The sequence below is a fragment of the Plasmodium cynomolgi genome, chromosome 8 (genome assembly GCF_000321355.1).
Source record: "Plasmodium cynomolgi strain B DNA, chromosome 8, whole genome shotgun sequence".
NCBI lineage: Eukaryota > Apicomplexa > Aconoidasida > Haemosporida > Plasmodiidae > Plasmodium > Plasmodium cynomolgi.
In genome coordinates, this window is record NC_020401.1 from 1,586,928 (window position 1) to 1,612,178 (window position 25,251).

At 45.1% G+C, this 25,251-nt stretch overlaps 7 protein-coding genes across 7 annotated transcripts; 4 read left to right on the forward strand and 3 right to left on the reverse strand.

The window, feature by feature from the left end:
- Positions 1-96: 96 nt before the first annotated feature.
- On the forward strand, positions 97-1,200 carry PCYB_084470 (1-cys-glutaredoxin-like protein-1; the record flags this gene model as incomplete). The annotated part of the gene is made up of 3 exons (XM_004222185.1): positions 97-300; positions 473-571; positions 748-1,200. The coding sequence occupies 3 exons, from the start codon at positions 97-99 to the stop codon at positions 949-951; spliced, it is 507 nt and encodes a 168-aa protein (XP_004222233.1). The 3' UTR covers positions 952-1,200.
- Positions 1,201-1,282: 82 nt separating this feature from the next.
- PCYB_084480 (60S Ribosomal protein L44) lies at positions 1,283-2,264 on the reverse strand. The gene is made up of 2 exons (XM_004222186.1): positions 1,794-2,264; positions 1,283-1,619 (listed from the first exon to the last, which is right to left on the reverse strand). Exons 1-2 carry the CDS (start codon positions 2,004-2,006, stop codon positions 1,521-1,523), a joined length of 312 nt encoding a protein of 103 aa, XP_004222234.1. The 5' UTR covers positions 2,007-2,264; the 3' UTR covers positions 1,283-1,520.
- Positions 2,265-3,286: 1,022 nt separating this feature from the next.
- Positions 3,287-6,165, reverse strand: PCYB_084490 (hypothetical protein; the record flags this gene model as incomplete). The annotated part of the gene is made up of 2 exons (XM_004222187.1): positions 3,287-4,167; positions 4,344-6,165. The coding sequence occupies 2 exons, from the start codon at positions 6,163-6,165 to the stop codon at positions 3,287-3,289; spliced, it is 2,703 nt and encodes a 900-aa protein (XP_004222235.1).
- Positions 6,166-10,918: 4,753 nt separating this feature from the next.
- PCYB_084500 (EH (for Eps15 Homology) domain containing protein) lies at positions 10,919-12,514 on the forward strand (the record flags this gene model as incomplete). The annotated part of the gene is made up of 1 exon (XM_004222188.1): positions 10,919-12,514. The coding sequence occupies exon 1, from the start codon at positions 10,925-10,927 to the stop codon at positions 12,512-12,514; it is 1,590 nt and encodes a 529-aa protein (XP_004222236.1). The 5' UTR covers positions 10,919-10,924.
- A 1,503-nt stretch (positions 12,515-14,017) lies between these two features.
- On the reverse strand, positions 14,018-15,598 carry PCYB_084510 (hypothetical protein; the record flags this gene model as incomplete). Its single annotated transcript, XM_004222189.1, has 2 exons — positions 14,018-14,551; positions 14,633-15,598. The coding sequence occupies 2 exons, from the start codon at positions 15,596-15,598 to the stop codon at positions 14,018-14,020; spliced, it is 1,500 nt and encodes a 499-aa protein (XP_004222237.1).
- A 3,411-nt stretch (positions 15,599-19,009) lies between these two features.
- PCYB_084520 (membrane skeletal protein) lies at positions 19,010-22,477 on the forward strand (the record flags this gene model as incomplete). The annotated part of the gene is made up of 5 exons (XM_004222190.1): positions 19,010-19,207; positions 19,459-19,608; positions 19,758-19,972; positions 20,203-21,179; positions 21,405-22,477. The coding sequence occupies 5 exons, from the start codon at positions 19,010-19,012 to the stop codon at positions 22,475-22,477; spliced, it is 2,613 nt and encodes an 870-aa protein (XP_004222238.1).
- Positions 22,478-23,817: 1,340 nt separating this feature from the next.
- On the forward strand, positions 23,818-24,930 carry PCYB_084530 (hypothetical protein; the record flags this gene model as incomplete). Its single annotated transcript, XM_004222191.1, has 4 exons — positions 23,818-23,835; positions 24,018-24,051; positions 24,270-24,623; positions 24,785-24,930. 4 exons carry the CDS (start codon positions 23,818-23,820, stop codon positions 24,928-24,930), a joined length of 552 nt encoding a protein of 183 aa, XP_004222239.1.
- Between the last annotated feature and the right edge of the window lie 321 nt (positions 24,931-25,251).

Sequence of the window (25,251 nt, forward strand, 5' to 3'; positions counted from 1 at the left end):
TTTTTTAAAATAATGTAAATTGGCTGTTTTGTACCCAGTTCTGAGCAAAAACACCTGACCTGTGTATACTTTTTATTATTATTATTTTTTTTTACAATGATAGTAAGAAACAGTTGTAAGATCTTCCTTCGCATGAATCGAAACATAGTGAGGAGAAACCTAACGTTCTTTTCTTTCAATCAGGTTTCAAAAGTGAACTTCAGTACTTCTCTTCAAGATAAGCAAAATGGAGGACCCGAGAAGAAGATAAGCAACGGCTCGGACGACTTTAAAGACTTTGAAAAATCGGACGTGTACCAGGTTAAAACAAGGGGGGGGAAATGAGATGGTACCTATGAGATGGTGCAATTTTCATTTTTAAAAATGATGCATCGTTTCTTATGTAAGCACATTTTATTGATGCCCAGCAGTTTGCCTCTATGCTAAATGACTGCTGTCTGCTTTTAAACCTTTTTTTGCTCACCCTTCGTAGACTCTGAAGGGAAAAATTAAGGAAATCCTTGAGAAGGAGAAAATTGTGCTGTTTATGAAGGGAACCCCGGAAAGTCCCCTGTGCGGGTTTAGCGCAAAGGTGAGATTCATATATCTGCCGTGGGGTAGTTTTGCCCATTTGGGCCCAGTGTTTCCCACGTTTGAGAAACTTACATTATTGTTTTTTGGACTAATTTACACCCAGGAGAGGCACGTTCTAATATGCCCATTTCGTGCAGTGGCTAACTTTTTTTTTTTTTCCTTTCCCTTGTGCAGGTGGTCCACATACTGAATAATATGAACGTAAAGGACTACGTATACATCGACGTAATGAAAAACAACGACTTGCGCGAGGCGATAAAGATTTACAGTAATTGGCCCTATATCCCCCACTTATACGTAAATAACAACTTCATCGGTGGTTACGACATCATCTCAGATTTGTACACCAGTGGAGAGTTACAGGGGCTGGTCAAGTAGGGCGTTCCCGACTTTCCCTGCTTCTCCTGGTTGTCGCATAAATGGGGTACACACAGGAAGAGCGCTGTTTTTTGTGGGTACAGTCGGAGATGTGCGCGTCGTTCGAAATGGGAACGCCCAGGCGGCATGTGCATGCAGTGCGACTGCTACTGCGGCGGGAGGGGGGTGAGTGCCTGTTTAGTCCCTGCCACCCTTTGTAAACACTGATAAATTTAGCAGTTCGTTTCTTACATTTCAAAAAAGTTTTTCGAAAAATGTTCCGTGTCGATCATCACTCCGCGCGTGCTGGGGGCACGAACGCACACGTCGCACAGCGCGAATATGTACATATATATATGCAGTGCATATATGCGCATACTCGCATGGGCATACTTGCGCACCCCTGAGCGAGGATGTAAGCGGACCCATTCAGCTTTACAACTGCGCATCCGTGTGCACCAAACACGCGATGCAGCACCACCAAATGAATGAGAGTCCCGAACAGGGCGATTTGATTTGTAGCAGTAATGATGAAGGGGTTTTCTCCTTCTTTGAAGGAGACAGCAATATACAGGGGTGGGATGGGGCCCTTAATAAACGGCTCCCTTTTTCTTCTTATCGGCTCCCATCTCAAACGTTTTGCACCTCTTCAGGGTCTGAAATCGTTTCTTCTTGCATTTTGTGCATTCCTACAGGTGGGGGGGAAAAAAAAAAAATAAAATAAACGCATTGGTATATACCCCTTGGTGGTATGGGTACAATAACGATGGTGTGCGCGGGTACAGTGGAGAAGCACGAACGAATCAAATAATCCTTTGGGGTAAAGGCTACGGGACTGACGCTTCCCCTCCTCTACTGCTTACCAATTTGAGAACGATCTTTTTGGTAGTTTTGGCCTTTTTCTTAAAAACGGGCTTGGTTTGGCCTCCGAATCCCTTCTGCTTCATGTCGTATCTTCTTCTTCCCAAGGCCGACAATCGTTCCTTTCCCTTTTTGTACTGACTGACCTTGTGCATGGTATGCTTCTTGCATTTGTTGCTGCAGTAGGTTTTCCTCGTTTTGGGGACGTTCACCATTTTGCGCAGATGGTTCGGGCAACGTAAAAATGTAACTAGGAGGTGCGTAGCTATGTAGCAATGTAGCTATGTGGCTGCGTGATTGAGTACCTGGGTGACTTAGTAACTAAGTAGCTAAGCGACTGAGTGACAGTGTGAGTATACACAATGCTACACGTTTCGACTGCGAGTTAAATTCGCGACAGTTGGCGAAATGGTAAAAAAAAAAAAAAAAAAAATGGGGGAAATATATTACTGGGTTGAATTAACTACTGCTGCAAATTTTCGGGGAGTTGCAAAATTTACCGGCGCTGCATTTTTTTCGCTTGGTCAAAAACGGAGCGAAAAATGAGGAAAAAATTTTCGAAAAAGTTAATACGGAAAAAAGAGGGGCGACAGCCATACGGTTTCTGAGATATATTATATGCCCAGCTAAAATGCTGAATAATTTTGACTTCATACGACCATAGCGTGAAAAATATTCTACGGCAATACGTTATGCTCGCGTAGGCACTCGCCGCTTAAAGGCTATGTACCACTTTGCGCCTATTCTTTTTTGCCTCGGGGCGGTTGCTTTCCCCATGGGGATCAAAGTGGCGCCCATCCGCCCAAACAAACACTCGGAACGCGACAAAATGGCCCCAATTGGAGGACAAAAAATTGTGTTGCAATTGAAGCGAAATTAGCTTGCCATTTTGTGAAAACCGTTTGTGAAAACCATTTTGCGAAAACCGTTTTGTGAAAACCGTTTTGAATATTTTTCCCGAATAATTTTGCTCCCATTTGTGCTTCACCAAATTTAACGTTCGCGCGAAACGGAGGAATATGCGAAGTGGGAAAATGGGGACACTTTTTATGGCACAAAAGGGGGGGAAGCGGCCTTTTCGTGGCTAGCCTTTTTTTGTTTTCCCCCCATTAGGGGTATCTCACTGTGAGTCGTAGCCGTTCGTACATATAAAAGGATGTACTTATGCGAATATTTTTTCGCTTGTATATTGCGCATATGGTATAGCATGTGCCTCCCCGCCCACGTGAACAAAACAAATATGCTTACCAGTTTTGGCTGCTCTGTCTGTAGAGTTTTGCGAAGGAACCAAAAAAAAAAAAAAAAAGGAAAAGGGAACAGCGCGCGGGTAAAAATACATATAATATGGTACATACGTATGAGCAGTTGATATACATTTGCATGTATGCGCCCACTGGGGAGTTCACAAAAACAGAAGCGAGGGGATGGGTGGGGAAGAGGCCCCACAGGTACAGATATACGTTTGCAAAGTAGTACCGTCTATCTGTGCGTCTCATTAACTCAACCTGCTGAAAAAAAACTTCACCCGGATGAAGAATAGGTACACCGAATTGTGCACACGCCTCAGCAGTTTCAGCCTCTCACCGCTCTCTCCGGCAACGACCAACTTGTGTATATTTCGATACGTGTCCTGTGGCAAAATAATTACCTTTTTTGGAGATTTACCATTGGAGAGGACAACATCTTTGCTCTTGGAGCAGATGTACGGATTGCACAGATACATATTTATCAGAACGTTGTTAATTTTTTTGTAATCTTCACGTTCGTATTTTTGTAGCTGTCGAAAATATTCATTTTTGGCACTGACGTATCCGTAGTCGAAGTGGAGTCCTAGTTTGGTTTGTCTATCTGAGTGATCTCCTCCCGGAGCAGTCTCCTCGTCAACATCTTTTGCAGGTACTACCCCCCCAATGGAGTTATCTCCCTCGGTGGTTCCTTTTCCATGCATGTGAACCTCGGGATGGAGTGCAACACGCGGGGTGTCTTTTCCCGTCTGAGTTAATTCCCCCTCATCATCATGGTGAGCAAAAAGCCACTCCTGTTCTGCAACTACTTGGGTAATATGTGCCTTAATAAATGAGTCAAAATTGAGCATGATATAATTTAACTTATTTCTCAGGATCTGGTTTTCCTTCCTAAGTAGGAGACTCCCCCTCACATGCTCATGTCGCAATTCGTGTAGCAGTTCGTGTAGAAGTTCGTACAACTTCTTACTGTCGATGGGGGTGAATTGTTTTTCCTCGAATGTGGCTAGTACCTCTGCGATGCGTTTTTCCATGTGGTGCAAGTTTTGATGGGTGCAACCAGGCGGTTTTTTTTCAAAGTGGGGGTCACCAGAGGGGGCTTCTTCAAAGTGGGTGTCACCAGACGGGGGTTCTTCAAAGTGGGGGTCACCAAACTGGCTGTTTTTTCCAAATGGGTGTCATATGACGTTTTTTTTTCACGGTAAACGTTGCTTGTCCGCTCCGCATCTTCACATGTGCTTGTGCTTCCCCCTGCGGGGGGACACTCATTCTTCCCATCTGCACCACCGAGTGAAGACACTTGGGTACCCACTAAAAGGCTTCCCAACTTGCCAACGTCCTTTCTCGCGCGCTCCACATAGGGCAACACATAAAAAAGGAGGCTCTTCCTGTTCTCTTCAGTCATGCACAGATGGGTCAGCGTGATAAATTTGGAGAGGCAGTTGGCCAAGTCTTCCTCCGCTGGTAAGCCGAAACGTTTGAGAGTGCCCACAATGACGGATATCTTTTCTACACACATGTTGACAAAATGGGGGAAAAAAAGTTCTGACCTGTTCAGGCATTTTTCGATGTGCCAATTGATTATTGAAAATGTAAAGTAGAAGTTACAATTTGCAAGTGCCACGAAATTGGCATTCGTGATGTGCCTTTTGCACAGCATGTAGAAGTAGCACAGTTTGTTTAGCCCATGGAGGAGATGCTTCATCTGGTGGTGACGCGACATTTCTGTGGCGTCATTTTCGCCGCCATTTTCGCCGCCATTTTCGCCGCCATTTTCGCTGCCATTTTGGACGCCATTTTCGCCGCCATTTTCGCTGCCATTTTGGACGCCATTCATACTTGTGCAGATCTCCAGGAAGGTCCGAAAAAAGGGGAAAACCTTCTCAACCCATTTTTCGCTTTCCCTTTCGGCGTCTTTCCTTTCTGGGTCTTTCCTTTCTGTGTACTTCCTTTCGGCGTCTTTCCCTTCTGCGTATTTCCTTTCCACTTCTCCCCCTTCCGCTTCTCCCCCCTCCGCTTCTCCCCCCTCCGCTTCTCCCCCCTCCGCTTCTCCCCCTTCCGCTTCTCCCCCTTCCACTTCTCCCCTTTCCGCTCGGTTAATGTCCCCTTTGAAGATTTTCACAAAATTGTAGAGGGTGATATATTCCAAGTATATTTGCCTCTCACCTGGTTGGCTCCCCCAATGGGACGATTCACTCTTCTTCACGAAATGCGAAAGAGTCATTTTTTTCACTTGGCTGTTGCTCTGTAGGTAGACGTCATTGAGTAGGTAAGCCATGTAGGCATTGGGCAGGTGACTCATTTCCAAACGGGTGGGCAAACCATAATTGGGGGCATTTAGAATTACCTCGCTCGTCAGCAGACCGATGTTTTTATTTACCCTACTGATTAGTTTCGAGGCTTGGTCTGTATAGAGGGGCATATCATTGGTGCACACAACATAGGGACCATAGTGTTGGGGACCTTTCCTGTTGTCACTACTTCTTCCCCCACTCGTTAGTATCTGCCTAATGCTGCTGGATAGGCATAGAATTTTAAGGAAGTGGTCCCCAAGAGATTCCCCCTTTTTTGTCATCCTATAGATGGACTTGGGATCAAATTTCACGTTTTTTAAAAAGTTAAAAATGAAGTCAAGAAAGAGAAGGAGATACATCTTTTGGCTAACCCCAGTGGGGTGGTCCTTATCCTTCGAGTTGACGTCCTTTAAAAATTCCTCCCTTGGATTTATCAAGCTGGAGAGCTGTCCCCCGGAGCTCCTTTCCACATGCAGAAGGGTGTTGATACCCTCGAGTATGAGCCCTAAGTCATGGACATGGTTCCTCTTTTCCATGTACTTTATCTTTTTGGCAATTATGCTAAGCAGGGTGATGTTGTACTGTTGCAAGTAGGAGAACTTCGCGCCATCCGTAGGGGGGTTAAACTCTTTTTGGACAATCTTCGGTGGGGGACAAATGATATCTACATAGCTCTGTCTTTCTTCCGCCGAACGTTGATCCGTTTCGCAGTTCTGCGGGGGGTCTATATTTCTATTCTGTTCATCACCCGTTGGGGAGGCAGTCCTGTGCACAGATAGCTCTCCTTTTTGGTAGTTCTCCTGGATGTATCTCCACGTAAAGGCCTCCTTCTGCATGTGAAGGGGATTCCCCCCTATGGTTGCAAAGAACGCAGGGTGATGGAAGTCTCCCCCCCCTGTTGGAGGGGACCCTAACCGAGCGGACTGATATAGGAGTACTTCATTAATCAAAGGAAGGAGAGCAACCGAGAAGGCATAGTTATAGTGATGTCTATGCTTGTCCACAAATTTAAACTGTGCATATAGAATTCGATTTATGACGTCTATGTACTCCCCTTTGTTGTGTGTAAGTGTTTGTAAAATGCTTAATACTTCCCAATATATGGCACGGAAGGGAGCCTTGCTGCTTGGACTTTCTTGGAGATGGTTCACCAGCGTGTCATCTTTTCTGCTGTTCTTTCGTTGAAGAAGACTGTCAATGTGAGAGCATAACGTTTGAAGGATGAACTTTTCTACTCTGTTAAATGGGAAAGGTACTCTAGAATGGTTCCCTTCATGGGGGTCATATTTTTTTCTGACGATTTTTTGGTATACTCGGAGTAGAGCAGATAAGGCGAAAAAATCGACGCCTTGAATTTCTCTTTTCAAATGAGGAAGGTCTTCATCATCACAAGGGGGGAATTTCTCTGTACAGGAATTTCTCCTCAGATGTGAATTTCCGCCTGTGCTATTTTCTCCCAGTTCTACACAAAAGAGGTACTCCTTCTCATTTATGACTGCTCGGGTTTGCACCATCCCATTGTTGCAGGGGGTGCCACTTTGTGTACTAGCCGCTAATCCATTTTGCACCACTCGAGTATTTATACGATCAATTAGGGAAAGCACATTTTTCAGGGAGGTGAATATTTCCCGGTCCATATGAACAATGTCTACCATACCCTTTCGATGGTGCAAAATTTCTCTTCTCCCTGGACTAGTACTCTCGATAAAGTTGATATTTTCATTGCGGTTGTAGAGGGCGCTGTTTTGTCTACTTCCATGATCTCTTTCCACCATGTAATCTCTGAGCAAGCTGTACGCTTTGCGGTCTGTTCGGGTGGGGCCGCTCTTTGTTCGGGTGGAGTCGCTCTTTGTTCGAGTGGAGCCGCTCTTTGTTAGGGTGGAGACACTCTTTGTTAGTGTGGGGCCCCTCTTTGTACGCGTGATGCATTTTGGGGTAGTGAAAATTATGGAGGGCCCTACCACTGTGCTGATTACCCTGTGAGCGTTACGCTTTTCTCTGCCGATGATGACCTTGCGGCATACATATTTCGAAAGCTTTTGCATATTTCGTTCATTTTATTTTTTTCTTCTTTCTGTAAGAGTTCGTCCATGCTGTGAGCAGTACAGGGGAAAAGCTGCTCAGGTTGGGACCTTCCCCTGCGCGTGAATTCCTCAAACGAAGGTGCTACGTGAGGCGGGTGTGCTTTCACTACCAAATGAGGATGCCAGAATGGAAACCAATTTCTAATGTAGAGGGGTGGTACCGTCCGCAGATATCGGCACAAGCTTGGTTGAGAGTATGGTTACAATTGCGCGTGCCCCTTGGCTGAGAAACGACCACCTTTTCGTCTCATACGTGGAAGCCTCTCCACGCGTTTTAGAAGCGTTGGTTAGGGGTGCGACCTAGTTTGTTCCAGCTTGATCGCACGAGCATTGCTTCTTGGCCTCCCCTTTGTCACATACTATTTTGCACATTTTTTTTCCGCATTTTCGTTTTCACTTGGCCAAAAAATGCAATCGTTTGGGGCGATGCTTGTGTTGGAATGGTTTGCCAATTCGCGCGGTGCGCTCATCGTTTGTTATGTCATATTGTGTTGTGTTATGTTATGTTGCGTTATGATCTGTTTTGCTTTATTTTTATTTTATTTTATTTTTTTTTTTGCATGGCTATCCATGTTCCTCTAGGCTGATGACGTGCATGTAGAACTGCCAAAGTGTATGGCCTTCCCGCTTCGTCACATTTCTGCCGTTTGTGTGCTTTTGAGGAGGCTTCTTTTGGCGGCTAAAACGCAGAGCAGGGGGACCCACTTGCAGGGGTGTCACAATTCGATGCAAACTGTGGAGAAGCTTTCTTCACTTGAATTTGTTATTCGTTCGTTTTAAGAACATTAAGTGGGGGAACATACCAATGCACGCATGCGTTTTTATATACACGGGGGAAGCATACTCCCCAAGCCAAAACTGCAACGGAGTTTTTTTTCTCCCCACTTAATAAATGAGCAATGAGGAGGAACAACAACCCAGTTGGTGTAAATTTGAGGACACATCATGATCAGGCCATCCCGCGTAGCCCGTTTATATGGTTCCATAAAAGGAGAGTTGGCACAAAGGCGCACATTTTTTTAAAACGTTCCTGTGTGATGTGTTGTGGGAAGGAGTCTACTCGCCTCATTGTAAGGCGCGACAAAATATAGCATGTATTTCTTCGCGTAAAGCCCGTCTGTGTGCGTTTTCGTAAATGTACAATGGGGAGAATAACCGCGTTTACAATTTTCACTTTTTTTATGAACAAAAAAAAAAAAAAAAAAATAGCTATCTAGCTAACTAGCTTAGCCAATTTTGGGAATAATTACGCCTGTGCGTTCAGGCAATTTTGAATCGAAATTAATTTGGAAAAATGGAAAAGGAGAAGAATACTCAAGTGGTAATCATTTGTGAGAATGTGCTTTGGTATTGCTTAGGAGTTTCCCATTTTTTTGATGAGCGATTTTCAGGCAAACCGTGTTGCTAGTTGCAGGTTGTGACCGGCCACCACCCGCGCGGCTAGAAACCACAACATGTGCTACACCAGTGTGTATAAACTTGCAACGGAATTTTTTTTCCCCTCCAAATGGGATGAAAAAAGTTACCCAAAAAGTGGCAAAACGGGATACAATATAGTGGTATTTATATTGGCCTTCTTGCCAAATTGTGAATCTACAAATGGAACAAGTACCTGTAGTTGTAATGTACCATTTTTTCATTTTTTTTTTTATCCTCAAAAAGATGGCACAATCTGTTTGGTTTACTCTTTGCGCCTGTGGGAGATGCCCGCAATGTCGTGGTAGTGATACCCCCCATTTATGCCTAACACTTTGCTATTTTTAGCCTTGTTTTATTCGGCTGGCCTGGCTACAATGAATGGGTGGTGTTTCTTTCCTACGTATTTGTTTTTCATTTCGCTTCGGCACGGCGCACAAGTGTATGTATTCCCCTCCACCCGTTGGCACCTGAACCACTGTCGGAGTTGAAAAAAAATTTTAGGAACGTTCAGCTGGAATTATATTGCGATAATTAATAGGCCACTTGGGCGAAGCGCACAGTGGTATGCCTCTCCTGAGAGATGATGTTAAATCAAAATGGGCGAAGGGCAACACTGCTTTAAAATGACAACATGTTGATCTGCATACGGGGAAAATTCAGCGATGTAACTGGTATGTGACCACTAATTCGTATACAATGGGGCATACATTTACGCATACATTTTGGTATGCCTTTGTGGATGCATTTCTTTCCCCTGCGGTGGAGGCACGCATTTTCAAAAGGAGCAAGTGGCAATTTTTCTCAAAGTGGTGATTTAAAAAATTTGCGATTTTTTTTTTTTGGCAACTAAAAGTGAGGAAATTTGCATGGAGAGAGAACACCCATTTAGCAGCTTTTCCGGGCGGGCGGTTTATGCCATCCTGATAGGCATACATCCCTTGCCATTTAGCCAAAGAAGGCATTGCGTTAAAATTTAAAAAGTTAAAACGTCGACGCGTGAGGCAATTTATTTGTGGAGCAATGGGTAACTTAGTTTGCTTCACATTTAAAATGTATTCCAATTTATGTACGTACATAAAATAGCACCATGTGCTGCGCATGCGTAGTGGCAATGTTTTTTTTTTTTTTTTTTTTTTTTCGATTTCCCCAGTTTGGACCAACTTCGAGAAATTAAGCAGCAAAATATATTTTTGAAGAGGAAAAGCAGTTCACTTTCGAATTGAAAGGAGGCATCTTTGTGAAGCGGCGATCGCACTTGTAGAGGCAAGCAGTTACCCGCGCACGCTGGTACGCAACGTTTCAATGTTTACATGTACAGTATGTACAGTATGTTCAATATGTTCAGTATGTATATTATTTGCAGTATGTTGAGTATGTATATTATTTACAGTATGTTCAGTATGTATATTATTTACAGTATGTTCAGTATGTATATTATTTACGTCCCCTCGCGCTTATTTGTATCCATTTGTTAAAGCAGCTATTTTTAGCCAACGCCTCGAGCAGTTTTCGCCATTTGCGAAGTTTGAATGCCCATAACGGGGCAGGTTGCAACCCCCCCCCTACACGCCTTACCTTACATATAATCTAAACCTATCTAGTTTTAGTTTCGCCATTTTGTTTTGCCTCACTTTTAATTTGAAATAGTGACCCCTCCACAGTTGTGCACCAAAATGACGAGGGTGCACTCTGTGAGAGGGTGACACGACAGCGCATAGTAGTACATTTTGCGTTACAAAAAAAAATTAGAAAAAAAAGTAAAGCAAAATAGTGAGAGAGGAGCGGTGAGTGAGGAAGTGTGGCGCGGAATAGGAGAATAAGGTCAGGCGAGTGTCCCCCATATGCGTTATAGTGCGATACAGAACGCCGCTACGCTAGAGACACCTGCCAAGGGGGCGATTATGACGTGAGCGCCCCTGAGGAGCGAGCTTTCTACGCAGTGACACGGTTCGACTCGGTGTAGCTCTGCTGCAGTGCGGCGCTCGCCATAGGCACACACGTGTACATATATATATAGCGAACGCCTGAGTTGCGCCATTTTGGCAAGAGCCAGAGAGAGGCCCCCCGTCCCAACCCCTCTTAACAGCGGAGAATGAAAAAGCTGCTCTACAGGACCGAGGAAGAAACGGTCGTCTACGACAACGTGTTGGAGGGGCTATACTCCCTGTACAAAACATACATCCTGGAATTGGAGAATGAGTTCAACTACTACCATTTTTACAAGCCGCTTTTAACAAGCGGCGATTTTCTGTCCAAGCCGATGATCTTGCTGCTTGGTCAGTATTCAACAGGGAAGACGACCTTTATAAAGCACCTCATAGAGAAGGAGTATTGTGGAATGAGAATAGGACCAGAGCCAACGACGGATAAGTTCGTAGCAGTGATGTATAATGAGAAGGAGCAGTTAATTCCAGGGAATGCCCTTGTCAGTGATATAACCAAGCCATTTTCTCAATTGGAAAGTTTTGGAAATAGCTTCCTCTCCAAGTTGGAGTGTTCCAACACGACTAGCGATGTGTTGAAGTCGTTAACGATAATTGACACACCAGGTGTTCTAAGTGGAATCAAGCAAATCAGTAGGGGATACGACTTCGAGAAGGTCATATACTGGTTTGCACAGAGAGTAGACTTAATACTACTCATTTTTGATGCGCACAAATTGGATATTTCAGACGAGTTCAGAAGATGTATACAAGCAATAAAAGGACAGGATTCGAAGATACGAATTATCCTAAATAAGGCAGATACGATTAACACGCAGCAGCTGATGAGGGTATACGGATCGTTGATGTGGTCCTTGGGGATTGTAATAAATACGCCAGAAGTGAATAGAGTGTATATAGGCTCGTTTTGGGATAGGAAGTTAATGCATGATGAAAATCGAAATATTTTCGAAGAAGAAGCTTCAGATCTGTATAAGGAGTTGTCGAAGATTCCAAGAAACTCCACCATGATTCGGTTGAACGATTTTATTAAAAGGTGTAGAACGTTGAAGGTGCATATTTATTTGCTGTCCCATTTGAGGAAAAAGTTACCCTACTTCAGGAAGAACTATATTAAGAATAAGCTAATCAAAACGTTAGATAAGGTATACGAAGAAGTCGCCAAGGATTACAACTTACCCCTGGGTGATTTCCCCAATGTTCAATTTATGAGAGAGAAACTGCACGACATTGATTGGTTAAGCATTCCAAAGCTGGACTTAAAAAAAATCGAACGAATTAATAAAGTATTAAATGTGCATATCCCCCAACTGTTAGAAATGATACCAAAAGAATCCGTTAACATTGAGCAATCCCGATATGAAACCCAGGAAGGAACCATCGTTGAGAATAAATTAACTCCCTTTTTGGAACTGACCTCTGGAGAAATTCCCATGTGGGTGAAACAGAAATATTTGTTAAGTCCTATTGACACTTCGAAATATTCGGACGATTTTTACAAACTGGGACCCAACGATTTTGGCAAGCTGTCTGGGGAGCAGGTGAAGCCTGACCTGATCAAGAGCAAATTGCCCAGCTCCGTTTTGCACAAAATTTGGAACCTCGCTGATATCACCAAGGATGGCTACCTCGACTTGTTCGAGTACTCTCTCGCCCGGCACTTCATCGAGATGAAGGCGGAGGGCTTTGATTTGCCCTCCAAGGTTCCCAAGGATATAATAAACGCGCACGAGTATTGAGCGCCGGTGCGAGCGTAGCGGTTAGTTGCGTAGCGGTTAGTTGCGTAGCGGTTAGTTGCATAGCGGTTAGTTGAATAGCGGTTAGTTGCGTAGCGGTTAGTTGAATAGCGGTTAGTTGAATAGCGGTTAGTGTACCGCTTATCGTGGCGTCATGGCAACCCAACTCTGACGTGCCCATTTTTTGCGAACCCCCCCTATTCATTCCCCCATTTTTTAAGTATTTATGAAAACGTAACATTTGTCTTAATTTTTTTCACATTTTTCTCACGACAAGTAATACATTTGTTAAGCATTTTGAAGTGTTGGTAAATCGATTTTTTTTTTTTTTTTCCCGCGTCCTCTACATAGCTAGCTGCATACCTACCTAGCTAGCTATTTTTTTTTTCCCTGGGGACGCGGGAAGCACGCGTGCAGGTGTGTAATGTGCCCTTTCGTCCACCCCCTCCATGCATAAGCACACGTGTACACACGGATATGTACATGTATATATATGTATATATGTATATATGGGCACATTTACACCCCACGCGGGGGGCGCACAGACGTATTTTTAATGATCGATTTATAATGATCAGCGTGCCCCCCCTTTTGTCTCTTATTAATTTTTCGTTCTGCCCATTTCCTGCGTCCTGTAACAATGTCCTGCCTTTTTCGTCTCCATTTGTGAATGCGTATGTGCATACATATACATATATATATATGTAACACATTTATATATGCATATATATATATATGTAATACATTTATATATACATATATGTTCATATGCATGTCTGTACATACAGCTGAGTTTTTTTTTTTTTTTTTTTTTTTTGTTAATCGTGCAACGCAACTTAGAAAAAGCAACCCAATTCGTAATCGTGATGATATTTATGCTCGGCGAAGTGGAAAACTGTGCTTGACGAGGCCCGCCCAACTCTCCGCGGTAGCGGCACACGTGAAGCTTGGGAGGGTTGGCTTACCCCGTTAGGGGACAGAAGGACGGGGGAGAGACTAACGCAAAAAAATAATTAAAACGTTCTTGTTGTCCAAAAAAGGAACAAAAAAATGCGAACATGTGTGCGTACCTCCGCAGGGGCGTGCACACGGAAAAGGAAAGCAATCAAATGGCGCAAAATGAAGGCGGCTGGACAAAAGCGGCTCGATAAAAGCGGCTCGATAAAAGCGGCTCGATAAAAGCGGCTGGACAAAAGCGGCTCGATAAAAGCAGCTGGACAAAGCCGCCAAGACGAAGCCGCCAAGACGAAGCGGCCAAAACAAGGACAACAAAACGGAACAAAACAATTCTGACAAAAGCGCACCCCTTTGGGGGAAAAAAGACACTTCCCAAGCGGAACATTCCCAGTTGTTCGGTGTAGACTCCCAGTTCAATTGTGAAAATTTTGCTAAGTCTCGCTGTTAGAGGGCTGTGTGGGGAGATGCTTACGGGGACATAAAATGCGCATATATGTGTATACATGCGCATGTAGTTACATGGAGGTGTTTTTTCCCCCCCGAAGGCGATCAGTTCAACTCGCCATGCGGGGAGACCTGGCCAAGGGCCGAAATGGGAGAGTAAGCATTACCCATTTCACTGTCACTTGGGTGGGTAAATCCCATGGAGTTGCTTCCATTAAACATACCGTTTTGATCTTGAGGAGAGAGCATGGCAGTGTTAAAGTTGGAAGGGTAAGCTGTCTGACTGGGAATATGTTGAGTTTTGTACATCTGGTTGAGTGCCGCATTTCCGTGAAGGGAAGCACCACTGTGTTGTGTACCATTTGGGTAATGATAAGCAGATTGCGAGGTTAGGAGGTCATCTTCTCTAAGGTGTGTACTGGGGTAGACATTTCCAGAAGGAGAAACAAACTTGGTTCTCATGTGCATATCCTGATTGGGGTTCACCTTATTGTGATATTTATCATTATGTAGTAACAGTTCGACAGATGGTTGATTGGTGCCCTTGTTAATTTTTGTGGCGTTTTGTTTATTGTTCCAGTTGAAGGAGAAGCAATTCTTGGAGCTGCCCTTAGTGGATGCTGTGTCTATATTGTCTTCCTGGTAGTAGAGGGGGAGAAGAAATGGGTTGTTCATGGCGTCCTTAGGAATAGGGTGTTCAATAATTCGTTGCACATGCACAGGGACAGGAATTTCTTTATATCTGGCTTCAATTTTTGGGCATAGAAATTCTTGGACGATTTGAAGTTCAACCGGGACAGGTACATTCCTATCGACAAGCTTTTCAATAGGGAAGGTCCTATAATGTGCCATTGGGACTTCCACAGGCTTGGGTATGTGTCTATACTGGGGAGAGACAATGTTTCTGTATATATGCTGAACGTGAGGAACTTCCACAATTTTTTCGACATGAAAAGGTCGGTCCACTATCTGTGTGTATGGGATGTCTTTCTTCACCACTTCTGGGATGTATTCTGGGATTTCCTGCACCTTTTCAATGTTTATATTTTTTAATTCGATTTGAGGAATTTCGACAATTTTTTCTTGGATCACTTTTTTAGGTACTGGAATTATCCTCTCTTGCACCATGATTTTTGGCACTTGAATTATTTTCTCCTGATACACATACTGAGGTACTTCCACTATTTTGTCGACCACTTTAATTTGTGGAACTTCTACTATTTTTTCTTGGAAAATTGTTTTGGGACATTTTTTGATTCTCTCATGAATCACTGGCTTGGGCACATGAATTAATTTTTCTTGGAGGATGACGTGTGGGACTTCTACGAGCTTTTCTATATACTGCACTTGTGGCACTTCGATTATTTTTTCTTCAATTTCTGGCTTCATAATTTCGACGACTTTTTCTTGGACCAGGGGTTTGAGTATTCTGGCATTCTGGGGGGGGGCGTCTCCGCTGCTTATCATGCTGTTGCCACTCATCATGGCGTTGCCACTCATCATGCTGGCTCCACCCATCGCACCCCCTTCCCTTCTCTCCGAGGTGTCCCCGTTGGCGAAAAGGTTGTTCGCCACTTGGTAGTACTGCTCGTTCGGGTCCCTCTGCTTGTTCCGCTTTTCCCCCTGCTGGTCGCACAGGTGCTGCGCGTAGCCCCTGCACTTGGAGTCTCCGCAGTTGTTCAGCATGTTGAGTTGGGCGGTAGGGACTGGGGTGTGCGGGATGCCAACCAACTGGAAAGGCGTCTAAGCAGGTGGAGCGGCGTCTAAGCAGGTGGAGCGGCGTCTAAGCAGGTGGAGCGGCGTCTAATCAGGTGGAGCAGCGTCTAAGCAGGCGGAGCGGCGTCTAAGCAGATGGAGCGGCGTCTAAGCAGGTGGAACGGCTTCTATGCGGCTTCTATACGGCTCACACGCGGGAGCCACCCCTTAACCGAGTGTCAGCTAAAAATGGCCGTGTCGAGGGCGCGTCCTCTGCAGGGTTTGGCGTAAGCTCATAATATGCGGCCAATTTTTAGAGCCTGCTAAATTGGGCGAGAAGCTGCGTGCCGAGGGGGGCAATCGGAGGGGAGTCAGTGGGGTGTCGGTAAGGAGTCGGTAGAGAGTCGGTAGGGTGTCGGTCGGGAGTCCGTAGGAAGCGGATAAAAATTTCGGTAGACAACAATGGGCTGTCAGTGAACAATCGGTGAACAACCGAGCTAGCGAAAATTCAGTGAAGGACAAACAACGTGCAGGCAAAATACGCAGACGGCGTAGAGTAACAATGGGGAAAAATTAAGTGAGCACTCTACGGGGCACGAATGGGTCCACATAGGCACTGACTTTCTGGCATACTTACAAATAGGCGTAGGTAGTATATACATATATATATGTACATATATATATTTTTTTTTTTTTTTTTTTTTTTTTACAGCTTCGAAAGTGAATATAATTGTGCGCACGCGAACACGCGAACACGCGAACACGCGAAGTGTGTGTATACACCTACCCGCACAGGGAAAAAACTATTTGGACAATTGGGCGGGTGTACTTGGCGGAAATTTGCTTTTTGTATTTCTGTTCACTCTTTGATATGTGCACACCTGGGGTGTATGCGCGCGCGGGGGAATTCCGTTTTGAGGTAAAAAAAAAAAAAAAAAAAAAAGTGACAAAGTGGGGAAGTGGGGAAGTGGGGAAGTGGGGAAGTGGCGAAGTGATAAAGTGACGTGACGTGGCGTGACAAATGCGGCCGAAACCAGAAACCAACGCAACAATTTGTAGAATCCTGTGTACAAATGGGGTGCGCCGGTGGGGGGGAGCACAAAAAAAAAAGGCAGTCGAATTTGAAACTTAGTTACCCTTCACATTGAATTTTTTGCAAAGTTGACTTCTTTTTTTTTTGCAGAGTTGACTTCATTTTTTTTGCAGAGTTGACTTCATCTTTTTTGCAGAGTTGACTTCATCTTTTTTGCAGAGTTGACTTTATTTTTTTTGCAGAGTTGACTTTATTTTTTTTACCATTTTTTTTTTCCTCCCTTTTTGGAACATTCCTGCCTTAGCCGTTGGGCATTCCCCACACCCGTGAGTAGAATTTCCCAAGCGGAACGGACACCACATGTAGACAGGAAAGAAAAAAAAAAAAAAAAAAAGCGTTGGGGCAGGAATAACGTACGTATGTCAATTGTCAAAAGAAAAAAGAAGAAGCACGGGGAACATGCGTCTACCTATATCATGTGGTACTTTTTTTTTTTTTTCCCTTTTGCGTCAGAAAAATCACCCGTAGGGTGTTGCACAGGTTGTTTTTCCCCTTTTTCAGCAGCAGTTCACAGCAGTACTGTCCACCCCTTCCTCAGCATGTATGCCTGTTCCTACGAACGGGTTATACCCACCCATATGCACAGCGCACTGAGGAGTGACAACAGTGTTGACATTGTCCCACATGACAAAGTACACACATCTTGGGTGCTCCCTTCGTCACCCCAATTCTGCTATTCTCATGGTAAGGCAGATATTTTTCCCCCTCAGATGGAAGAACACGAAATGAACACTGCTTTTTCTCAAGTGAGTTTATTTTTGGTAATCGTGCATTTGTGCTACTCCGTTTGTGGGTATTTAATGTGATACATTTTTCTTCCCTCCACTTTGGTACGTCCCTACTTTCCCATTTTGGCTATATGCTGGGTATGCATTTCGGTGCAGCCGCCTGAGGGGTACAATTATGAACCCTCCCTTTTGCGTTCGATAAAGAAGAAGAAAAAAAAAAGTTCAGCGAGAACAACAGGGAAAACACCTACCGTAAGGCGAATTCGTTTTTGCAGCTCAAATGGGGGAGGTTGTAGGTTTTTTTTTTCTTTCTTTTTTGTTTTTTTTTTGAGAGGAAGGGGCGGGAGATATAGGAAAGGGGCCTCCATGGTGTACCCTTTTAGGGACAAATCACATCAGGAGGGGTAAGCCAATTGTACGTTTTTCGAAATGGGCCAGGTTTTTCCCCTTTGAAGGGGGTGGGAGTGGTTGAATAAGCTTATCTGCTTATCGGCTTATCCGCTTACCCGCTTATCCGCTTATCGGCTTATCAGCTTATCTGCTTACCCGCTTATCCGCTTATCCGCTTACCCGCTTGTCTACTCACTACGACAAAAGGGAGCAGAGTTCCTCCTGCGCGAGGCTTCTCCTCCGCTGCTATTCCCTCTGTGATACCCCCTCCCGTTGGGGACTCACTTTTAAGAGGAAAGACAGGTTACCCTGCGCGCTTCCTAGTCGAACGTAATTAGGAACTTTTGGAATTTACAAAATGGCAGCAAAAAGAAGGGTGAAAAAAAAAAAAAAAGTAGAAATAGCGATCATCCAATAGTGCAAGTAATTCTTTTCCTCACCAAATAAATTGCGGTGAAGTGCCAAAGGGGGAAACATCAAATTCTATGTGTTGGTCCATTCCTTTGTTCAAAGTAGAATTAATCTTTTGTGTGTGGGAAGATGCTGCTTGGTGGGGAATACACGTTCCACTTGTGGGTTAAAATGGGCAGCATTGGAATTAGCTAAGAGGTGTTGTCCGCCATGCAAGAAAGGGGAATTATGTAGAAAAGACACTGCACACATTGGGGCGAAGACTGTGCCACCTTTTTCCGGGGGGGAGGATGGACTAAACAGGGACAGAAATGTGCGCCCCTACAACTGACGCTGCAGAGAGGTGTACACTGCCTGCGCGTGGGGATGCAACGTTAACTTGTTTTGCATTGCTCTTTTCATTTTGCTCGTTTCATTTTTCATTGTTGTTTTTATTTTATTTTATCTTATCTCATTTTTTATTTTTTTTTTTTTATTTTTTTGTTCTACCCCCCAAAGGAAGCCAACAGAATAGACCGACCTAAGTTACTTTGTCCCATGTTTTAGACCAAAGGGAAGGTTAACGAGGCTCACAAAAAAAAAAAAAAACAAACGAACACGAAAACAAAAACACTAACAGAAACACTAACAGAAACACTAACAGAAACACAAACAGAAACACTTTTGCATAAGCATGTACATACGCGCAGACACACACGTCAACTGAAGCTGAAACATCTTTGCTGCCCGCCCAACCACCAAAATAAACCTCCATCCTTTTCGGCCTGCTCTTTGAGGAAGATGTTTAACGCGTGCAAGGGCAACAGCAACTGCTGTCGGGAGGAAAGCGAGGACACGGAAAAGCTCGTGCACGAAGGGAGGCACGACCTGTTCGATCAACAGCTGGGGAAGCAGAATGGGGAATTTAAGAAGATCATCGAGGGGGAGCCCGACCAGGCCAAAGCCGTCGAAATTAGCCAGCGCACGGATAGGGAATACGTAAGGTTCTAGAGGCTCTGCGCGTTTGTGCTCCTCCATGTGGAGTTTTGTGCCCCCCGTGTGTTGTTTCGCGGTGCTTTTTATGCGCCTTTTTATGCACCATTTTGTGCACCTCTTTATGCACTATTTTATGCCCCTTTTTATGCACCATTTTGTGTGCCTTCTTACACACCATTTGATGCCCCTTTTTGTGCGCCTTCTTATACACCACTTGATGCCCCTTTTTGTGCTCCCCCTTATCCCCCCCGCAGGTTGCCATAACTGCCTACCAGCCCGTCGACATCGTGACGAGGACAGTCGAGGTGCCCTTCGTGCGCACCATAGAAACGATGGTGCCGAAAATAACGTACGAGAGCAAGATTAGGGAGGTCCCCAAGTACTACTCCAAAATCGTGGAAAAGGTGGGTTCTTTTTCCCTCGGTTGGTGTGTGCCTGGTGTGGCAGCGTAGGTGGCTCGTCCACCATGCTACGCAGTATGTTCGTCTCTCCTCCCCGTTACCGCTTCTCAGCAGTAGTGCTTCTCAGCAGTAGTGCTTCTCCCCCCCCGCAGGTCGTGGAAGTCCCGGAAGTCAAATTCGTGGACAAAATAGTGGACGTGCCGCGCATCCAGTACTGCTTCAAGTATGTCCCCAAGGTGGAGGTGAAGGAAAACATAATTCAGAGGCCAGTTTTCCAAAAGAAGATCGTAGAGAAAATTGTAGAAGTCCCCAAGGTGAAGGAGATGCAGAGGTTCCAAGAGGTCGAAACGGTGGAATACGTCATCAAGTAAGGAGAGGTGGAGAGGTGGACAGGATAAGACATGGAAGGACAGGATTCTGCCCTTGTCTTTTCACTGCCCTTTTCCACTGCCTTTCTCCGCCGCCGTTCTCCGCTGCCTTTTTATTACTCCTTGGAGTGGTGCACCAATTGGAGTGCCCCCCTGCATGCTGCGTTTTTTGCCGTGCTCAGCTAACCCACCTGCCCATTTTTCCAACTGCGGCTTATTCTCCGCTCAGGTACGTACCGAAGGGATTCACCGAGGGAAGAAAAAAATCAGAAGAACAGGGTGAGGATGGGAAAGATAAGAAGGAAGAAGACGCAGATGAAGAAAGGGACACAGGCGAAGAAGAAGAAGAAGAAACCAACGAGGAGAAGCAGGAAGCTAACAATTCCAGATTTTACGAACTGAAAAATTATTCTGAAGGAGCCAAGCTGGTTAGGAATGTACAGATGGAGATGAGTCAGCCCCAATTATGGGGACAGGCAATGCCCATCGGCCAGGATAAGATGTTCCCATACGTTTTTAGTAGACCCATGCAAGGACAGGCGGAGGAACAGGCATATGGAGGGATAGGGATAGGGATAGGGCCAGGAATAGGGCCAGGGATAGGGCCAGGTATAGGGCCAGGGACTCCCTGGGGAAGTGCTGTAGTTGGGGGAGAACCATATGGCGAAGCTTACGAAGGAGGAGCAGTGCACCCCGCGTTTGGCTTGAGAAACGAGCTATCCCTAATGCAGCTGAAGGAAAGGAATGCTTCGATGTTACCAACGCCACGGATAGAACAGGTTTTTAAACCCAAAATTGTGAAAAACATAGAAGTGCAGAAACATGTACCCATTTCGGTGGACGTGCCAGTTCCTTATATGGTCCCCAAACCTGTCGTTGTTAATGTAGAAGTGCCTGTCTTGAAATTCAGAGATACATTTGTGCCTGTACCGGTCAGGCGAAAAATCATCCCCAAAATTAAGTGGATCTCAGATGTTTATCAGGTTGATTGCATCAAGGAGAAGCCGTATTTGAAGATCCAAGACGTGATAAGACCAATTCCTTGTGATGTGCAGATTAAGTATAGGAAGTACATGGAAAAGGCTTGTGCTGTGAACCCTAATGAGTTGCCACAGGATGATGTGCACGCCATGTGGATGCGCGTGAATGCGCACCTCGCCGAGCAGAAGAAGCGGGAGTATGGTGACCTGTACCCGTACTATCGAGGTGGGCGCGATTCGAAGCGAGTAGCTACCGGGAGTGCATCGCAGTTTGTAGTGCTACCGCTCCCGGTGCACCATTTTGCAGCACCGGGAGCGGCAGCACAACCACCGCAATTTGCACCACCGAAAGCAGAACCACCGAAAGCGGCACAACCATCGCAATTTGCACCACCGCAAGCTGCACCACCTTTTATATGTTCCCCCATTTTCACACCTACTCCACACGCAGCCGAAGGAGAAGGCGAAAAGGACAGCAGCAGCTCTGGAAAAGACGAACAGGAAGGAAGTGAGGGCACAGAATCTTCGGAAGAGGGAAAGATGCAAGAAGGAGAAATCAGAGAAGGCGTTTTGGAGGAGGAAGGGGAAGCCTCAGGGAGGGCGAGTAAGCAGGAGGAAGTGGGGGGAGACAAGGAAGAGCGCGCCGAGGGGGAAGAGACCATCGGGAGTGAAGCAGGCGGGGTGGTGGAACGAAGCGGGGCGATGGAACAAAGCGGGGTGATGGAACAAAGCGAGTCGGCTGTCTCAAATGGGGAAATCATACAAATTGGGGAAGTAGCGCAACACGGACCAATCATAGAAGTCCTAAGGAGAGAGTACGGCGAAATTGAGCAAACCAAAGGAGAGGAATGGAAACACGTCGAAGGAATAGAAAAGGTAAGCGCAGAGCAGAATATTTTTTACTCCTATGAAGGGTCGGAGCAAATGCAAAAGGAGGGAAGCGGTTACAATGTGTGTTGCAAAAATGCAAATAATCGTGTTAGTGGCACATCGGCAAATGAGGAGAGATACAATTTCGAATGCGTCGATGAATTCATGAAGGAGATGAAAAAACAAGATCATTTGGAGGAAGGAGCCGTAGCTTCTCTGTACCCATCACACCCTCTAGCCATGACGTACTTGCAGAATAAGTGGATTCAAACAGACACTCTGAGGACACATGAACTTTACCATGACGACTTCGTCAGGGCAAGCATTAATGCCAATTTTAATCTACAAAATAAAAATCCAGTGATATCAGAGGTTATGAAAAATCAGGATTTTCTAAAAACAGCCAACCCTCTCATCTCTCCTTTCTTTCCGAGGAATATACAGAACATAGAAAATTCCTACAATAGAGTTATAATGCAGAATATTCAGGAGGAGAATATGCGATGCGTAGGGGGTACTAATAAGTATGAGCAAAAGGTGCATGGTCTCTCGGGGGATACGGATGTGAGGATGTATGACGAAGGGGTTGCGGGGGGCGCTGGACATGTGTGCGATTCGGGGGGGAAATGCTGCAGCTACTTTTGCAAGCACTGAGGGGGGGTGCGGTAGCAGGGTGAGCGGCGTTGGCAGGAGAGGTGGCCATAGCGGTGGCGCCATTTTGGTGTGGCATCTTGGACTAGCAGTTTGAGCGCCGTTCGGTAGGTTTAGCAAGCCAACCGCGAATCCGCCCTCCAAATTGTCTTTGTTCCCACTCAAGGGGAGCACCCCTTTTGCGATAAAGCCAATTTGGTACTAACCGTTCAGGAGGTAAGAAGGAAGATGCCTCTCTTTCCTCCGCTAAGCCTTTGTGTTTATTTCTCTTTTTGTTTATTTTTATTTTTATTTTTGGCTCTTTTTTTTTTTTTTTTTGCCCACTCTACATTGTGAGAAGTGTCCAAGTTGAGGAGGAGTTCCCCAGAGGGGCGTTTCGCTGGTTGAACAGGTGGATCCACTCGCATGTCTTAGTATGCATTCTAACCTGGGTGTGCGTATGAACGTGGGGTGAGCTAGAATCGTGTAGATTTACCCATGTGAATGGGGCACTGTGGGGGGTGTTCATTTACCCCTTCCGGCACATGACAATGCGTGCTGGTTTGTCTCATCATCACCACGCTACGTATGCGCGGTTATTTCGTTTTTTATTTTATGTTTTCATTTTTTTTACGTTTTTATGTTTTTACGTTTTTCTCCAAGTGGAGCACCTCTACATATATTTTTTAAATCCTGATGAGGAAAGGCTCTCCAGAGAGTCCAAAGACCAGGTGCGTAACTTGGCTGTACCTACGAGGAAGTACATCACCTCGTGTTAGCACACCGGGTAGAGACCCTTTTTTACATTCTCTTCATGGTGCATTGCAACAATTTTTGCGGCGTCTTCTCTGCCGTTTCGTTTCTTCTCCAATTTGATATCCCCATAACAAAAACTTCGAGCAGTTTTATTTTGCTGCATTGGTTAATAAGATTAGCTACAAAATGACCATCTTGGGTTTTTTTTTTTTTTTTTGCAAGTGTGGGGGGAACGACAGTGAAGCCATTTGTAGGGTTCACCTCTGGGGGGTTAAAAGGGGGGAGACCACCAACGGAGAGGCACTTCCGCGGATGGATGATTAAGGAGCCCCTTTCTTGTTAAAGTTTGCATGTTCGAATGGGAGGTACACTGTAGAATTTAAGAAGGAATGATTTTATTTTCTCATTGTATGAGTGTGGAAGTGGATATATAGGGAATTTTTTTTTTTTCATACGTTGTCCAGTGTACGTACACCCGATGAGGGTAACTTTTAATGGGCTTCTTTTTTGAATTGTCCTTTTGGGGTAGAGAGGAAGGGAGGGGTGAGCCCATGAGGGATGGGATACTCTGATCTGCATCGCATAAGAGTGTTTGCATAAATGACAACATGTGGGTGGACGTGCTAGTAGGTCAACACAACGAAGCGTGTCGTTTTTATATCTGTCTAGTGAGTTCTCTCTCCCCACTCACATGTGTGCACCTTCTTCAGAAAAAGGAAATAAATTCTCTCAACTTTGATAACAACACAATTTTAAAATGCTTCCCCTAAAGTCTTCTGTCTTTCTACTTCTCCTCCTCTGTGTCCAGTGGGCCCACGCGAAGATTGAGTTGATACTATCCGGTGTGCATAAACAGGAGGGAGAAAAAAAAAAAAAAAAAAAAAAAAAAAAATGGAGACTTCACTCTGGGAAAGAAAACGATACTTGTTTAGTGTCATGTAGTTGCGCTAGAAGAGTGATTTTTTCAGGGACACTTGTGAGTGTAGCCACATTGTAGTCCCTCTTCTCCATCAGCGGTACCGTTCTGATTTCCCCTTTTTTTTTTTTTTAACCTTTTTAGATCTGGGCACGGACAAATGCAACTCCGAAAAGGTGAAAGCTCTGGATGATAAGTTTTACGGGGCAGATTGTGGGGGCGAAAATCTGCTCCCCTCCATCGAGTGGTTTCAAAGGAACAGCGAAACGAAGTCCTACGCGGTGACCGTTACTAGTATGATTAACTCCAAAGTAGTGGCGCACTTCTTGGCATGGAACATCCCGTCACATGTTAATTTAATAAATCACTCCACGAGCTTCGACGAACTGGAGGCAGCCGTTGGGTTCAATTCGTTTGGCGAGGCGAAGTACGCGGGGCCATGTGCCTCGGCCATCGGAGAACAGAGCAACTGTTTGTTGTTTACTCTGTACGCGCTAAGTAAGTTCGCACAGTTTGCATCTTTCTGAAGCGAGACATATATCGTGGTTTTCGAGGCATATAGGGCGGTTCGCGAGGCATCCGTTTTGACTTTCTCCGCATCTCGTTGGGTGTATGCTCCATATGTCCACATCACACATCACACCTCACCCCCACCGCAGAAACGGACCACATAGAGCTGTCACAAGACGCAGACTACTTCGAGCTGATGGCCTACCTCAAAAGTATGAGCCGAGACGAGAAGGGGCTCCTCGACAGGCTGTCCTTGTACGCCATGACAATCCCGAAGCGGAGGATTTCAAGTTGAATGGTTGGGGGTAGTTTGTCGCCTCCATTTGGTTAAGCCCCTTTCGAGTGGAGGTCTCATTTTCGCATGAATGCACGCCATTCCTCTACGCTTTGCCACTTTAGAAGAGTGAAAGGAGCTGCAGGTCGTTTTGTTTTTCTTACATGGGGTGCCATAAAAGGGCAAAGATAACCCTTCTCCGAGAATTTAAACAAAAAATTCCCAGTAGGATTTACTCTCTGTGCATGTAGGTTTCTTCTCCTCCATTTGCAACTTTTTTTTTCAGTGACGAACGATGTTTTTCCTGTTTGGAAAGCAGGCACATAAGTAAAAGCCATACGC

Coding starts and splice junctions, on each gene's coding strand:
- PCYB_084480 (XM_004222186.1), bottom strand. CDS start 2,006: ATGGTGAACGTCCCCAAAACGAGGAAAACCTACTGCAGCAACAAATGC. Junction 1,620..1,793: donor AAAAGATCGTTCTCAAATTG/GTAAGCAGTAGA, acceptor CCCCACCTGTAG/GAATGCACAAAATGCAAGAA.